Genomic DNA, 17,215 nt, shown 5'->3' on the forward strand with positions numbered 1-17,215 from the left:
AATAGGCTTGTCTCGCAGTCCACATCCTTTTTAAATGAATGTCTGGAAAAGATGTGAAACATTAAATCCAGGCTTTTGATCATTTTCAAACCGACTGTCAAGTTGACATGATCCATAATGTAGCCCACTGTATTATTGCCTCACATTAAAAAACAAATATTTAAGACAAAATTTCTAAACTTGCACCATGACTAGACTTACTTATATTCACTTTCATAATTTGCCTCCAATGAGAGTGTGTTTCAATTCAATTTATATATAGCATCAATAACAATACAAATGGTCTTAAGCTGCTTTTCAGCACCTATCATAATCACCATCCTGCCTCTGACTTGTCAGGTGTCTATCCGTCTGGACGGTGAGAACAAGGCGGTGGAGTACAACGCTGTTGGACTGACAAAAGACGCAGTCAGAGCAGTGTTCAAGAACCCTGAAGTCGACAACCTGTTTGATCGCAACTGGCACAAGATTGCCCTAAGCGTGGATGCCAAGTCAGTTTCTCTGTACCTGGACTGCAAACTCATCCAGACTCTGCCCATTGAAGACAGGGAAGACATCGATATCCAGGGGAAGACTGTCATTGGGAAGAGGCTTTATGACAGTGTGCCAATTGATGTGAGTTTTCACCTCCACTCCATATGATTCATGGAAGCCAAGGTTATTTTTTTGAGTTGATCTATTTACCAGTTGTCTCTGTGTCTTCCTGCAGTTTGACCTCCAGAGGATGATGATTTACTGTGATTCTAAGCATGCAGAGCTGGAAACCTGCTGTGATCTACCCAATGGGCCTGTGAGTATTAAAGGTTACAGATCTGTAGTGTGCATCTGTATTTCATGTCTTGCCACATCTACCTTAATCATAGAGATTCATGATTTTCTACAAATGTACTAATGGATAGAAATTACATAGATTACAAATGAGAGAAGCAAAAAAGGACTTGCACACAATTGAGCAAATGTATGTCTAATTGTTGGTTACTTTAACACAGTAATCTGAGCTGAGTTGGTCGTCAAAATTTGGATTTTAGCTTTGTTGAGTGTTGTTGCTAACATGCTGACAAGCTCATTTTGAAATTGCACTGTAATGTTACAGGCTGCAATTACAAAAGCCATCCCCATGCCCGCAAAATTTATTTGGGAAGTTGATCTGGAGTTGCTTCGTTGGGAACTGATTTCCAATCAAACTGTTCAGGCGGGCTGAAGTGCGTGAGGAGTTGAAATTGTTTACAACAAAATGTCTCTGATTGGTTGTAGGTCTACCCATTTTTTTTTCTCTTTGTATCGGTTGAAACATGCCCTATAATGAAATCCAAAGGGTGTGTTAGTGGTATGCCAAGCTACTATTCCAATCCTCATAAGATGTGGTCACAGCACACTCAGTTTAAAGGATTAGTTTGACATTTAAGGAAATAGTGCAGGAGATGTAATTGGGTTACCTGCCCTTTTGCTGTAATGACAAGATTCCAGAAAGAGAATAGTAGTTACAACGCATGACTTCTAGCAAAGCCACATTTAAGTTCCATGGTTCTGTTCGTGTGAGGACGAAACCAATGAGATCCATCTACATACATGGTCTTCAGTTTTCTCTTAAATTGCGAAAAGCGATCTTCCAGGCTTCCCTTCCAGGCTGCCCAAAATCACTGCCTTATGCGGTATTATTTAATTAACAGACAATCAATAATTTGCTGCAACCAGTACAATAACATTTAGGATGCTGATCTTTGCCATTTTGCATAATTTCTGTCAGCAGTTGCAGAAGAATCACATTGGCATCTCCTGACAAGTGTTGACCACATGAGATCAAGTACTTATGCTAATGCTTAATGCCTGGATCCAGCTATGTACCTCACAAGCAGACATACGAGAGGCATCTCTAACTGACTGCATATAAAATTAGATAAATACTGCAGTGGCTCTAGCAGTTGCCATCTTGGAAGTGCCTGACTTTAGTCAACTCCGGGCTAATTCCAAAATGGGCAAAGAGGCGGAACATGAGTGAAGTTGAGGCAGATGGATGATGGCAAAGAATACTGGTAGGCGACCTGTGAAGGAACCCACTCACTATTCAAAATGGCCACATCCTTGTGTATAACATTAAGTCGCAATACAAATTTAACTGGTGAGATATATAAAAACGACCGACTGGGCCTTTCTGTGTGGAGTTTGCATGTTCTCCCTGTGTCTGCGTGGGTTCTCTCCAGGTACTCCGGCTTCCTTCCACTGTCCAAAGACATGCTGGTTAGGTTCATTGGTGATTCTAAATTGACCGCAGGTGTGCATGTGAGTGTGAATGGTTGTCTGTTTCTCTGTGTTAGCCCTGCGATAGACTGGCGACCTGTCCGGGGTGTACCCCTCTTTACTGTAGGTACTTAGAGTCACTGAGAACCATCAAAGTGTTTAAAGTTGCGTGGTGTTCGAAAACCATAATATCTGTAGACAAGAATTACAGTATGTTCGTCGGACAATCCTACCACTTCATTCAGACTATCCTGCTGTAATCTTTTAAATTAAATTGTATTGTTTCAGTGTCCCAAGGTAGTTGTGACAGACGCTCCCCCTGTGGAGATCCTCACTCCAACGCCTACTGCTGTGGAGCAACAAAGAGGCCCCCAAGTGAACTGCTCCTGCCCTGCAGGAGATAAGGTAAAGCCACCTGATGTTATTACAATTTACCCCTGTCTATTATTCCCATGGATGAGTAGGAATCCTTTATTTGATGGCTTTCAAAAAAAGGATGTATCTTCATTTCTCACAGGGAGACATCGGTGAACCTGGTGTTGCAGGTCCTATTGGTGAAAAGGTCATCTAACATTGCCTCTCAGTACCAGTCTGCGTGTGATAAAAGATTATAATCTCATCATGTTTGTTCTGCTTTTTTATTGTGTGAACATGCCTACTTTTTCAGGGTGATGCTGGCCCTAAGGGTGCCATCGGACCTCCTGGCCTCAGAGGAGAAAAAGGAGAAACTGTATGAAAAATTGTCCTCATCTAGAGAGAAATAGCCATTAAATTTCACTTCATTATCTAAAAACTGGTTCAAAGATTTTTGCTTCTCAAAGAAAAAAAATAAATGTTGTCAAGAAATTGCAGTCATTTCACAATGCATGCCTTCTAGCTATTCTGCTTTTCTTCCAGCCTCGATAATAATTGATCCTCATCGATTAATTATTTGCAGGGCAAAGTAATCTCTGTCAAGGGTGACAAAGGTGAGAAGGTAAGTAAACTTGTCCCTCTCAGCTCTGCATGAGCACCCTGTTTGTCTGCATATAGTGCATATGTCATATGCATGTACACAAAACTATTAAAACTTCTCCTTCAACTGTATATACTGCTGTATATTTTCACATTTTCTTTCTGTCTTGCTTTTTACATTTATCTATAAATGTCACCCAGTTTTTGGTACAGGGAGTGTCTAGGAAAATGCCCATACAGCTGTGATTGTCAGAATTACAGGACTAGTTACCACAGAGGATGTGTAGCAGAGAGGGCAGTCCTACGCAGACGCCCACCCAGTCTGCTCAAATCACAGCCTAGGCCAGTGCCAACCGGGAGTCTCAGAGAGTAGAGTAATTTATGTCTTTATACAAACTACTCTGCGAACATCATTCATGTTGTCCAGAAAGGGACACTTAAAATGGTCTCGAAGACAAGAAATGGTCTTCTCACTTGAGATATGTGCTTTGGTTTGGGTAGTTACGGAAATACACCAGTAAATCCTTTTGAATAATACAAGTGCAGCAATTAGTAGGATACTTTCTTTTTTTTACATTAGTAACACAGTCACACAGCTAGCAGAGCTCATTTGATGACAAATGTATTTTCATTTTGCAGTTCTCACTGCCGGAAAAACCTTAAATGAAACTTTAATGCAGCGCATCCCTGTTCCTTTCCTATTTCTTACTTTCTGCGTTAGCATCTGTCTTCACTTTCTCCCAAAGAAGGCTGCAATTTGCCGTTGTAAACATTTCTAAACCTGATACAAACACATGACGTAAGCCAACTTCGAGCTGTGGTTCAGAATGACTATGTTGGCCGTTGAGTTACATGGGGTGAAAGTGAATTCATCCCACTTTGATTGCTTCTAACTGCGTCTTTAACCAACTTGAACGAGCAATTCCCCATGTCGCAGCCTAGTTATGGATAATGTTTTTATCGTTGTAGGGCACAGCAGAGCGGGGGTCCTCTCTCCTGATCTCTGTGGTGAAAGAAATATCGTCCGTTAATATCATATAAGCCCCAAATAATTAAAGGGCAACCTTCTGTGACTTGTAAAGTGGTTTATGAAGCAGAGGGAAGTCTTGCGGCGGACCAGACCTCGTGGTACTGTGTAATTTAACAGCCATTACTTTTCACTCAGTCCATCTTTCAAATTCCAAGGGATTCCTTGGCACAGAGGATGACATCAGTGTACAGACCATACACTCAACACTCTGAGGACAATGGAAAGCCATTGTTCCTTGAGTCTTTGGTTGAATGTGCAACCAGACCATTGTGGGTCTTGGTGAAGCTCTCGGTGCATTCTGGCTCCCAAGCCTTTGCTCAAAAGTGTTTTGTTTTGTCTAGCTCATGTGACTGTTTTTGTTCTGCGTGTCAGTTTAACCCCCATTTTGTCTGTTATTGTATGTTCCTCTGTTTGATTCATCAGTCCATTAATACGTGTCTAACATTTGTACATTTTTCTCCAATTAATCATTCAAACACAACACACTAAACCATTTTCTGTGACACTAACAGGTTGATTTTCTGACAGTACGTCGTCGTCGCCTGTGCCAGCCAACCCGCATGCTTTTTTTATTACGGAGCTACAAAAGTAAAAACCTGTTTTCTATTCACAGGGTGATAGTGGGAGCATAGGGTTGACAGGTGCTCCTGGACAAAAAGGAGAGAAGGTCTGAACCTGGAGATGTGGCGATTTTAATTTTGAGGTTTAAAAGGTCACATACTGGTATTAATTATGTGTTTCCGATCAACCGACAGGGACTTGGCGGTGTGCCAGGTATTGATGGCTTACCCGGCGACCAAGGAGACAAAGTAAGAAACAAAATTTTAATATTTCCGTCTAAAACATGGCTTTCGTGATGCTTTCAAAGTGCGCAAATGTGTGTGTTTATTTGCGATTAGGGTGAAGCTGGATTTCCAGGCAAACCAGGGCTACCAGGTCTAGCTGGACAAAAGGTGAGTGAACGTGGTGCTCCAGTTTTTAATCCATTCACGAGCCAGTGCACATGTGAATTTGGGTCAGTGTTAATGGGTCTTTAAAAAAAAAGAAAAAATGACAATATCTTGGTTTTGGGTTTGGAACTGAACTCAGAGACGCACTTGTTCTGTTAAGTGGGCGTACACACGGTTTTACTGACATTGGCTTACTGTGGAAAAAACGTTGAGGGTAGTTTGGTTCAGTTTCCCTTGGCTGAAGCAGCAGCAGCATGTGAAAGAGCCAGGAGGAAAGAATGATGCTGGCTCGGACTGGTCCAGTGATCTGGGAAATGTTGCCTAACCCAAGAGTCAGGGATATCATATCCCCCTTTTCAACACAAAGAAGCGAAATGGCTTGGGGGAAGTCTATAGATGCACTTGAAAGACTATAAGGAATCACCTACTGTGTTTTCTTCACTTCAAATTGTTAAAGTAAATAAATAGTAACTGAAACACTCAAACTTTATTCTTATAAAGTGAAAGGGCTCAATCATAAAGTTGGCAATAAACTTACATATTAATACAATGACATCAAAGACCAAATACCTACAACCTGCAAACAGATGTAACTTATGTCTGCTAGTGAACACAGCAGACTGTATTTTTCTCAGCAGCTGGTGTAGACGAAAACCAAGAGCCAATACAGACGTTTTACTGTACGTATGTTGGCCAGACACACCACTACAAATGCCAAAGTTGCTCATTGAGAGAGGGACTGGTGAGTTAGCCAAGCAAGTGTCTAAAGCATTTCAGCTGGAACAACTTCATGTGGCAGGAATATGCCAGGACGTCAACTTTCTCTCCAAACATTATCAATTTTTGCAGTATTTTTAATTAGAAATGTTTCACAGAAGAGAAAGAATGGATAACTTATTTTCAATGGCAGTTAATTACTGAATCAGATTTTTCTTACTGATGATCGTAATTTACCTTTCAATATCTTATGCCACACACACAGCACAGTGCCTTTTTACAGTAGAGGCTGATATACACTGTTATGCCATCAGTTTCCTTGTGATAAACTTGATCAAAAGAACAAAGCTAAGAGATGTTTTCAGGTAATATGCCCTTTGTTTTTTAAAGTAAACTATTTTATTACTGAATATCAACGAACGCATTCCTTTGTTTGTCTTTATTGTGAAAGGAATGGATGTAAGGTCAGAGGTCAAAGTTCAAGGTTCTCCCATGGGGGGTCTTGTCACTGACAGCTGCTGTTTCTTTTTTGGGGGTTTCAGGTTTCTTAGTTCGTCAGTTGCATTTTTTACATTGATTCAACTCTGACTCAGCATCCCCCAGTTGGGCTACTGCTGAGTCAACACCTGTGACACTTTAGTGAGAGTACAAAGTCAACAGCTTTAAGTAAATAAATGTTGTTCATTTTATATCGCGTAGGGAATTCAAGGGGATTCAGGACTTCCAGGTTCACCTGGGCCTAAAGGTGTCACTGTGAGTATAATCTGAATTCACACTATGATTAGTAAAGATCATAAGAATACTGTTAATGTTAATTGTGATGTTACTTTGCTTTGTTTTAGGGTGATTCTGGTATAAAAGGAGAAAAGGGAACACCAGGCGCCAGCGTAAGTTTCACTGTAATCGTTTTTGATTTAAGAAATAAAACAATGATGTCTTAAACAGTTGCTTCACTTCCCACATATTCTTACATGGGGGTCGCCTGCTATAACTGTTAGTCTTTTGTCCACTCAGCTCCACTGCAGCAGATATGAGTTCAGTATTTTGTGCCGGAGCACTTGATAAAAAGCTAATTGCAGAGCGTTTACTCATTTACTCTTACTGCCCATGTTTTACCAGCATGTTCTGAGATTTGAACCATGAATCCTGGTTGAACCTGTACAGAATAGAGCTTGTTTTGCAAATCCCGATAACATGTTTAACTTCTTAGAGAGAGAGAGAGAGAGAGACCTTTCTTCTCAGAGCAACTGAGAACTGAGGGGCGTAATTGTGCAAACAGATGTGGCTTCCTTGATTCACTCTCCACACTTCCTGTCTGGGACTCTGTGGGGACGTTTGGGGCTATAATGGACCTCATTCAGGCCCGCTGAAGCTTTGTTAGTCTGTTAACAGCTTCCTTTTTCTTTTACCATGGCACTCATGTTAGAATGATGTTAGAATATTATTTGAATTTAGACTTCTAATCAGTCAGTGAAAGCTCAACTCTGCATCAACAGTGGTTTCCAACTCCAACTACTAAAATTAGGGTTTAGATACCGTAAAACCAGCAAGAAGGAACAGTTTTGTGTCACGCTCATCTTGAATTTCGATTTTAAAGAGAGATGGTCATATAAGGCACTAAACATGAAATCTGTACATTGATTGCTCTGCCATATGGCATGAGAATGTACAGCAGGTTCGAAGCATACTGTAGCTTCATTCAGACACGTTGATGCCAGATTTAGAGCTGTCTGTCAGCCGGCCAGTCAGTCAGTCAGTAGGCAATTTCCTGTAGGTGAGAAGTACTGGAAAAGTACTTGCCACAGTGAAGTGATAAAGGAAATAGGTGGCTTAGAGCAGGCACATGGGGTTGAAGTCAAGGTAGTGTTCTCTGACTGAAATGTAACTGAGATGAGCTTTGGGTTACACAGCACAATCCACTGCTTATGAAGATTAGATTATGCTGGCATGGCCTCGTGAATGATGGTCGTGTTTTTGGGTCAGTCACTTCCGTAATTAAGCACAGATATCCATCAAGCCCACAAGGTGAATCCTAATAATTTTGAAAAAAACGTTGCTTTGGTTCATGAGACAAGACTTGCAAAACTAATAACCTTCCCTCCATAAGCTCAGCTGTAGTTTTGTGCCGGTTAGCAAACATTGGCATGCTAACACACTAATAGAAGATTGAGAAAGTAGCAAACATGTCAGACAAAGACATTTTAGACTGAGCATTTAGGTCAAAGCACAGTGATGCTAAGTCCACAGGGATTTTGTTGACATATTTTCCATTTTACTTTCACTATTGGTCTAACAACACATTGATAAAATCTTTTATTTTTTCTGCAGATTGATTAATACCTGTCGCTTCACGTACTAGCTACACAAAACTGAAGTGTAGCAATTATCACATTGCCATCTAACTAGCCAAATATTTAATTAAAAAAAAAAAAAGAAATGGCATGTTTTCCACATTGTGTCCCATTTGAGGTCTTGCTGCTAACTGCTGCTTTTGTGTCATGTTACACCCTGTACTTTCTGAATGTTTTAATGACACCCAACTGGAGAATTACCACTGCCACCTAATCATCTCAATGGAAGGAAACAGGCTTAGATTTTCTTTTGCCTGTATTCAGTCATTAAATTAAATTGCTGTCTAAATGATTGAAAGTTATCTTCAGTGGTGAGCATATTTTATACAAGTCTTGTTTCTGTTTTAGGGCGCAGAGGGTCAGGATGGATTGCCTGGAAAACCTGGTATTCCTGGAAAGGATGTAAGTTATGGTCATCTGTTTAGGTTCCTGCAGTTACCAACAGAGGACAATATTAATGCATTTGATGAGTCACTTTTTTCCCCATTTGTCTAAAATTTATTAGGGTTTGAGAGGTCTGGCCGGAGTACCTGGGCCCAATGGATTTAAAGGCGACAAGGTATGTCAACTCCCTGTTGTTCTGCATGCAAAACACACTGTTCAATTGCTTGGAAACAATTCATAGAGGACATTGCCGTAAGCCTAATGTTATTAAGCTGTGCCGATATGAATCATTTCAATGAGGGATCATCAGAGGTTTCTCAAGCTACCGTCTGCTCTCTCCAGACATTCCTCAGTCTCCTCTGTGCACCATCAAAGTCAGCCCACTCATTTGTCTGAGAATATAAAATGCAGAGTTCATTTGTCTGTCTGTAATTACTCACTTTGATGAGTCTTCCAGTGGTGCACACATGCTTATACCACACCCATATGCATGCACACGGATGCATTCATATAGACATATGCTCTAAGAGCTGTTGTGGTACTTTACCCTTAAGTTTCACTCTCCTTTATCCCACAGTAAGTACCCACTTTAACACGACTCATCTCATAAATTATGGTCGTAGCTGTGTCATTACTGTATCGCTGAAGGGGCTTTACTCTCAAAGTTTCTTGATTCTAATGACGGGGTGTTTATCCTTGTTGTGTGAACTGTGTCACAGGGGGAGAGAGGCCTTCCCGGATTACCTGGGGATATGGTAAGTACCGAAAATAGACCGAAAGGATATAAGATTTATATTAAGAATTACAGGCTTGGGTAGGGATGGAAAACATAGTGGGGTGATGGATTTAGAAAACAGAATGAAAAAATTAAACAACCAAAAAAAAAAAAATGAAATAATAAGCAGTGATATTTTCTATTTCCTACATTTTAACTTATTATTTACACTTGTACCAATCGATATTTTTGTGTTTGTTTCAAAAGACTTTTTTTTTTCTTTAAGTGAAGCACAGTGGGGTGCTATTCAGTCGACTGAACAAGCAAAATCATTTTGTTTAAGTGTGAGGTGTAGCTGAAACAATTCAACAACTAATAGACATTTTGATACTTAAATTAAAAATCCAATTGGACATTTTTTTTTCAAAATAAAAGTGAAACATTTTGGTTGTTTTATCACTGATAACATGATCATTACATTTCTTGAGGTTTTGGACTTATGCTTATGTTCAACCATGTGATATGTGTGTTATGAAACATAATTAAACTCTGTTTGTGTGAGCTGTCTTGTTCATGGCTTTATGTCACCACAGTAATTAGAGAAGGTAACGCAATACATTTGACATTATTTAATAATATGGAAATTACATTCTGTAGTTATTTATTCACTGTTGCAATTTCAGGTACACCAAGAAGGCTTACGGGGTGAAAAGGTGAGTAGTTGATCAACTTTAATATAGTTTATTGTGTTTGGCTCATTGGCGGATTTATGATCATTGTGTTAAAGGTATAGTACTGGGATGTCATTCCATAGTTACAGATGTAACTTGGGTTCTGTGAATTCATTGTCCTGTGGTGGTCAGGAAAAGTGAAATAGAGCCGAAGAAGCATTTCTGATGATGTCTGTGTAATTACTCTCTCTGCCAGAAGGGGGAGATAAATGTTCTCACTATAGCTTTAATTTTTTATGAAAAAGTAATTAATAACTGTATGTCAGGACTAGAATATTATAATTAATGTGATAATCCCACCACAAGATTATTTTAATAAATGAAAAATATATATACAAAATAAATCCCAAAAATAGTAAAGTAAAAAAAAAAAGACATTTTATAAATGTCATGATGTAAATTGTAAAACTTCTCAAGCAATACACTTTAGAACATATTGCATTTGTTCAGCATGTAAAAATAAGTCCACCTGCTGCTTTTAAAGTATGAGTAACTGCACTTGATTGGTTGGTTAGTGTCTTGATATAACATTTATTGAAGACAGTTTCTTATATAACTAATTTAATGAATTTAGTTAACTCTTAGCAGTTCATTCATTTAACTCTTCATTTCAAGTCAGAAATTAGAATAAGTAACTAAGCTTATCAAATAAACTGAAAATAAAAAGTTTGTATACTGTATTTTTGAATAATGAATGAATAAACGTGATTCCACCAAATCCCTGAATCAGTTATCTATATTTGATATGTATAATACATACTCATCTCTTTGAACTGTTTCAGGGAGAGGCTGGACCTCCTGGGCCTCCAGGGGCTGATGGCCCCCCAGGGCCTCCTGTAAGGATCCTGATTTATTACTTCCTTCATACATGTTTTTTCCTCCTGCTGTCAGGATTTTGATATTTGTTATGTGAAGCTTCTAATGTAATGCTGAATGCTCTATTAAAACACCAGTCATGTTTTATGGACTCTTTCTGACTCACGATTTATTCCTCAGGGTCCTCCTGGTTTAGTAGGTCCGCCTGGTAAACCTGGAGAGAATGGCCAGAGGGTAAGACACTCATTTTTATACAAGACTGTCTGGATGTGGCTGCCCTGATTGCGGCGAGAGAATATGAATGAAAGGCACACTGGCCTGCTTGTTATACCTACAGCAAATTACATCTTTTTTGGTGTGATGTAAATCAGCAGTCAAACTTAAATGATCACTGATGATCACTGAGCGTCCTCTTGATGTGACCCCTCACACTAACCATGGCTGCTTCAAGACATATGTCAAGAACACAGGACCTATTGAAAACCTGAAAAGATGTAGCTTTCTGACCTTTGACTGAACTGAGATTATTCATCCTGCTGAAGAAGGTCCTCTTGAACAACTCAATGATATCTCAAAGACCTCACAGTACAATATCACTCCATGAGAGAATTTAGGACCAGACCCATCTCCTGTGGAAGGATTAGCTTAGTAGTTAGGGCTGGCCGAGGTGACCCTGAATCTTTCTTTAGTTATGCTGCTATAGGTCTAGACTGCTCAGTGATACACTGAGCTCCCATCCTCAATCAGATGGGTCTAAAAATAATTGAATTGAACAAAACTGTAATTTACTGTAACTGGAGGTTTATACAATCTGCAATTATTGTATATCTTCCAAATTATTTCGGATTAAGAAAACTTTATTCTTAGCTAATATCGGTATCCATTTTTCTCTCTCCACGTTGGTTCCATTACACAGCAGTGTGTAATTAAAACAGACGCAGTGGTTCAACATAATTTGCTCCTCCAAAACATGAGCAAAGATAGTGACCTTCCTTCCCCTTCTCCACCGGGAGTAATTAACTTCTCATCAGCAGTATGTTGGAATCAACATGAGCAGCTGCTGAGCTGAGCAGCAGTTGAGTCAAGCCAAACCTCATTTGGCCACGAATGGAACATGTCTTTGCCACCAGAATGCAATTTGCTTCACAGAGAACAAGGGATTTATAGATTATTAACATGAATAAAGCATTCACACTGGGTTTACTGTTTCCCACCATGCAGGAAATAACCCTCTGTGCAGCCTTGTTTTTATTTTGTAGCATCACCGTATTGTCCTGCTGAAGCATTTTGCAGCCCCATAGGATCCTTTCCAAGAAAAAAACTCATTGCAAAGAGCTTGACCTTTTTTCTCAAGGTTTAGGGCTGTTATATCTCAGCCGAAGATGCTCAGGGAGAAAAAAGTGCATGTGTGTGGGTGTGGATGGAAGGGTTGAAGGTAGGCTGTGAACAGTGATAATAGGGTTGTCTCCCCTACTGCCAGCGCTGATAGAGTTGGCAGTATGGTTGAGTTGCTGTAGATTGAGGTGCTCTCACCTCCACCGCTGTAAATCTCTCATCAGTCGTCCGGTGTCACCTCTGCTGAGGCCTGTCTATTCACCTTTATCCATGATACGACATCTAGCAAAGCCTGGGATGAGCACAGACTGTCTTCAAAGACGGCAGAGGATGGACACATATGAAGAGAAATCTGTAGGGGAAAAAAAAAAAAAAGAAGAATGAATAGCCATAACCACATTCTTTTACTTAGCTTGTTTTTTGTCCATTCAGTATCAGTTTTGGTGATAAAATAAATGATTTCATTATTTAGCTTGTATAGTTCATGTGAATTAAAAGTACATATTTTGATTTTAATTTACAAAATTATTGTTTTTGATATGTGATTAAAAGTCCTGAAGTCCAAAGAAAGTTACCGGTGCCCTCTCAAGGTAGCTTGTTACATTAGCTTTAGCATTTGTTTTATTTTGTCCATTGTGTACCAATGTCTTATTTATCTGAATAGCCACATATCCTAAAATGTTTGTTTCAATTTGTTTCACTGTTACAGTTAACAGTTAGTGAATCATATTAAGTAGTTTAGTCTTTGGCTTTGATTTTAGCATTAGCAACTTTAGCCGTAGTTTTGCTTTAGTGTTAGCTGTCTGTTTTGGCACCTATCTGTTTATGGTATAATGAGCATACAAAGAAAGTCACAAAAACTAAACAACTGTATGACTTTTTTATTCTGTATGTTAAAACAGAAAGACATAATGACTGAAGGTTTCCATGCCATTTTAAACAAATTACATGCTGTTTTTTGACTTGGCAGGATGGAGCTGAATATCACCAACTATACCAATGTCCACAGCTTACTAAACCAAAATAACCATCTCAGGGCTTCATATATGCCATATATACCAGGGTAAACAGTTCAGTCCAGCAGAATCCCTAAAATAGTATGAATAAATTATAGACCCATAAATAAAGACATGGTCATTTTACTTTCCAGCTTAAGATCTGAATGTTGTTGTAAAGTCTCCCATGGTGGGGAAATGCCGAAGTGAGCTTTAACTATAGAAGCTAAACTCTTCCAAAGAAAATCTGCAGAAAGAATAGAAGGCATATGATCTCACTTTGCTCAGTGTTGGCAAAGACTCTGAAGCCTCATTTATCGTGTTTTGTTTTTGTTTTTTTTTAGTTAGTTTTTAATCCTTTTTAAACTGCTGTTTTTCAGGGAAAGAAAGGTGAAAGTGGACTCCCTGGAGTAGATGGCCTCCCTGGACCTCCTGTAAGAACAGTTTTAATTTCATTACATGCTTAATGTTCTTGTTTGTTAGATTGTTAGTTTATGTGTTTTTTTTGTTTGTTTGTTTGTGCATATTAGCAATATAAAGAGAATAGTTTAAGCATGTAAATATATAGTCACCTAATCATAAGAGATGTGGAAGAGGTATTTGTGTACCCATCTGTACATGCCAGAATCTATCAAATTTAAAGAGATTTTTTATTTATGAAGTTAATTTAAATGGTCTTTTTGTGTATATATTTTTTATATTTCTGCCTATTGGTCCTCAAAGTGCTTTACAGCCACAATGACACATAACCACTCATTCACATACCAGTGCCAAGTACAATAAGAAATTTGGGTTGTGGTGTCTTGCTCTTGCTCTTCAGCATGTGGTCTATGTACTGGGGCGCGAACTACTAACACTCTGGTTTCACTGCAACCCAGCATGTAGGGTTGAGTTCACAAAACTACTGGAAAACGTATTCTATTTGTCATTACGTGGCACTACAAAATTGTAGTGATACAAAATTGTAGTGCCACGTGGTTGTGTGACAGCCAAAATGCAGCAAAAGAACATCACACCGTTAGAAGCAACAAAACAAATAAAAAGTGAGGTGCTGGACAGAGTCACATCACGAAGCGATGACAAACAGGAAGTTAAATGAAGTTAATATTATTTAGTTAACTGATTTGGAAAAACATAGATAATGATGTATATATGATTTTTCCATCCTCAGGTCTATAGACGTATAGTTGTACTTTTGTATAGTACCTGGCTGTGTTATTGCTGCAGATTCAAATGTATTTAAAAAAAAAAAAAAAGAATTAACTTGACCTGGATTATGCTATAACAAAGAAAATATGAAGTAGTTTATAAAAAGTGGCAAAACCCTAATCCAACAATCTTTTTTGTTGCTTTGTCGCCCTCTACTGGACAGTACATGGTAATGGAGACACTCTAAAAAAAAAAAAAAAAAAAAAAAAAAACTCACTGGATAAACTCAGTTAAACTGTGGCCAGGTTTTCCACCCAGTTAATATACATTGCCCCAACCAAGTAAATCCATGAAATATAATTAAATTGAGTTAGTCTAAATTATTTTCATTAAATACATCTGAACTACAATAATTACATTAACCAAATACACTTTAGTTATGTTTGACAATTCAGTTCTATAGAATTAATTTGAAATAAAATAATACAGTAAAATTATTTTTCATTTGCTGCCATATTTAAGACACGAGAGACAAAACCTGGATGAGGTGTTTTTTATTGAAGACAGTGAAAAAACTCAATGATGTGCTTGAGGTTTTCTGGAAAAGTCAGACCGAGGGCATAAATGAGCCCAAATGGCATGATGAACCCCATGGTGACACTGCCCGCGTTGCATTGTTCAGAACTTTGACGCCTTCGATCAGAACTCCTACATCCTCTGGCTCCTCATTCCCATCTCTTCAGATTTTGTAAATCCATGACTGTGACTACGATATCTGTTCTCTGCATCCTCAGCGGTGTAGGTCTAAACAGCAACCCAAGCACTAACTGTACACTATCAACATTCTGGCCTGGTCTGACCACTTTTGGTCACGCTGGCGGACTCATATTGGCAGTAGGGGAGAGGGTGAGGGGTACCACATGGCTTTGCTAAACCGGTGCTCCTAAGGCCTTCACTAATAAAGGTCCAGTGTGTAGGATTTAGAGCATCTAGCAATGAGGATTCAAACTACACATCTAAGGGTGTGTCAGACCCTACAATGGCCACCACCGCAACCTAAAAAAACCCAAAAAGCCCTCTCTGGATCCACTGTATGGTCCCTTTTGGGCTCCTGTAGAATCATGGCATTGTGACATGGCAAGCCTATGTATGCACCCTATTTTGACCTTTGAACAAAAACACTGCAGTTCATAGTTGGCCTCGACATGACCTCTTGTTTGTGTACAGCTCATGTCGGTGCTCTCTCTCTCTCTCATTCTCTCTCTCAAGAAGAAACAAGGAGAATTAATTTGGTATTTTAATTGTTGCGTGCTGCTCTGTATTTGTTGTGACCTACAAAGCACAAAATTACTGCTCCCTCAAAGGTGTCTTTCATTGTGTGTTTTAATAGAGGGGGAACTAAACAGCCAAGATTAAAACCAACAGGTTATGTCAATTAATTTTCCAAATGGCTCCCCTGAGTCAAATAGAAACCCCTGTCTTCACGTGTTAGCCAAGGTTAAATGAGCTGGAATCGATGCTGCAATACCGCCCCCTAGTGGCCGTGTGCTAATACTGATGTATCTACAGTATGTGTAAAATTCCTGGAGAAAAATATTTGTTTTGCACACATTTGGAAATAAATTAATCTCATTATTATTTAGGACAGTTTTACATTATTCAAATTACATAGGAATAATACAAAAGATGCAGTAATAATCCATGTTATGAAGAAATGTAAGAAGTGTATTATGTATTTTACTCTTTTTCTTTTCCAGGGTCCTCAGGGTCCATCTGGGCCACAGGGAAACCAAGGACACACTGGACCTCCCGTAAGTGAACAGATGCTGAAATGAAGAAATTGTTAAATATGCGCGTTTTTTTTTGGCAATGAATGAACACCCACCACAGAATATTGTCATGCCTCTTCTTTCCATGTGAAGGGTCTGCCTGGGGAAATTGGATTTTCAGGCAAACACGGAGAGCCTGGGAAGCCTGTGAGTTGACCTTTTAATTCTCCAATAAAAACATGGTTTGGTGCTAAAAGCACTGCAAGTTCAATCTCTGCTGATGTCCCCCTGGTTATGTCACTAAATGTCAGCATTTTGTCTCTGCTCTTTGTAGGGTCTTCCTGGTAAAGATGGTCTGGATGGTCTTCCTGGAAATGACGGCGCCACAGTCAGTATTGTCTTTTAGATTTTACCAGGAACAAAGTCCTCGTGACACTTTAAAGCAGCACTAGTCAAAAACTTTGATTAGAAAGTGGTTAATGCAGAAAGGTCACATGCAACGACAGTTCTATTCTGCTCTATGGAGCTTTTTAGTGTCTTGTGTCTTGTTTTTAGCTTTAAGGTTCACTCTAAATGCTCCCATGAATCCCACTCCTAAGTGAAAAATTTGCAAGTAGATGCTGAACAAAGCTTACTGTAGCGGCTTTTGTGCAGATGAATACAGAAATGTGTGGATTTTTTTGTGATTTTTATGATATGAGTTGTTCCCATAAAATATGTATGAAGTTTTATTCAGGCTTCTTAGTCAGTAAGTCATAAGGTAGAAACGATTTGTCTTATTTTCAATTTGCTCGCAAAATTTGATATGAATCGATGGTTATCAATTATTTCTTCAAAATGACATGTTTTGTTCAAAGCATGTATTTTGTGCTTCTGCCTTTGACTGGATAGAGTCCCTGCCAAGTGTTTTTGGCTGGTACACGTAAAGTCAGGATGACCTCTAAATCGTAATCTTATGTCTTTGAAGGGGCCTAGGGGAGAGCGTGGCACGGATGGTTTTCCTGGCAAGCCTGGACCTAAGGTACTGTGGTGTAATCTCACACAAAAAAAACAACAACAACAAAGCACTCAAGTCATACAA

The 17,215-nt window shown here is 39.1% G+C and overlaps 1 protein-coding gene across 3 annotated transcripts in view; it reads left to right on the top strand.

Moving 5' to 3' along the window:
• col22a1 (collagen, type XXII, alpha 1) overlaps positions 1–17,215 on the top strand; it is a 52,467-nt gene that overhangs the window by 14,978 nt on the left and 20,274 nt on the right. For 2 of the 3 annotated variants that reach the window (XM_084563773.1, XM_084563774.1), the window contains exons 7-25: positions 340–615; positions 710–790; positions 2,527–2,643; positions 4,836–4,889; positions 4,978–5,031; positions 5,122–5,175; positions 6,589–6,642; positions 6,732–6,776; positions 8,589–8,642; positions 8,746–8,799; positions 9,344–9,379; positions 10,023–10,052; positions 10,853–10,906; positions 11,067–11,120; positions 13,597–13,650; positions 16,123–16,176; positions 16,288–16,341; positions 16,469–16,522; positions 17,102–17,155. In XM_084563773.1, coding sequence (XP_084419899.1) covers positions 340–615; positions 710–790; positions 2,527–2,643; positions 4,836–4,889; positions 4,978–5,031; positions 5,122–5,175; positions 6,589–6,642; positions 6,732–6,776; positions 8,589–8,642; positions 8,746–8,799; positions 9,344–9,379; positions 10,023–10,052; positions 10,853–10,906; positions 11,067–11,120; positions 13,597–13,650; positions 16,123–16,176; positions 16,288–16,341; positions 16,469–16,522; positions 17,102–17,155 — 1,287 coding nt within the window. The remainder of the gene's footprint in view (positions 1–339; positions 616–709; positions 791–2,526; positions 2,644–4,835; positions 4,890–4,977; positions 5,032–5,121; positions 5,176–6,588; positions 6,643–6,731; positions 6,777–8,588; positions 8,643–8,745; positions 8,800–9,343; positions 9,380–10,022; positions 10,053–10,852; positions 10,907–11,066; positions 11,121–13,596; positions 13,651–16,122; positions 16,177–16,287; positions 16,342–16,468; positions 16,523–17,101; positions 17,156–17,215) is intronic. The other variant, XM_084563775.1, reaches the window with a different exon arrangement.

The sequence above is a fragment of the Chelon labrosus genome (assembly GCF_963514085.1).
Source record: "Chelon labrosus genome assembly, chromosome: 16".
NCBI lineage: Eukaryota > Metazoa > Chordata > Actinopteri > Mugiliformes > Mugilidae > Chelon > Chelon labrosus.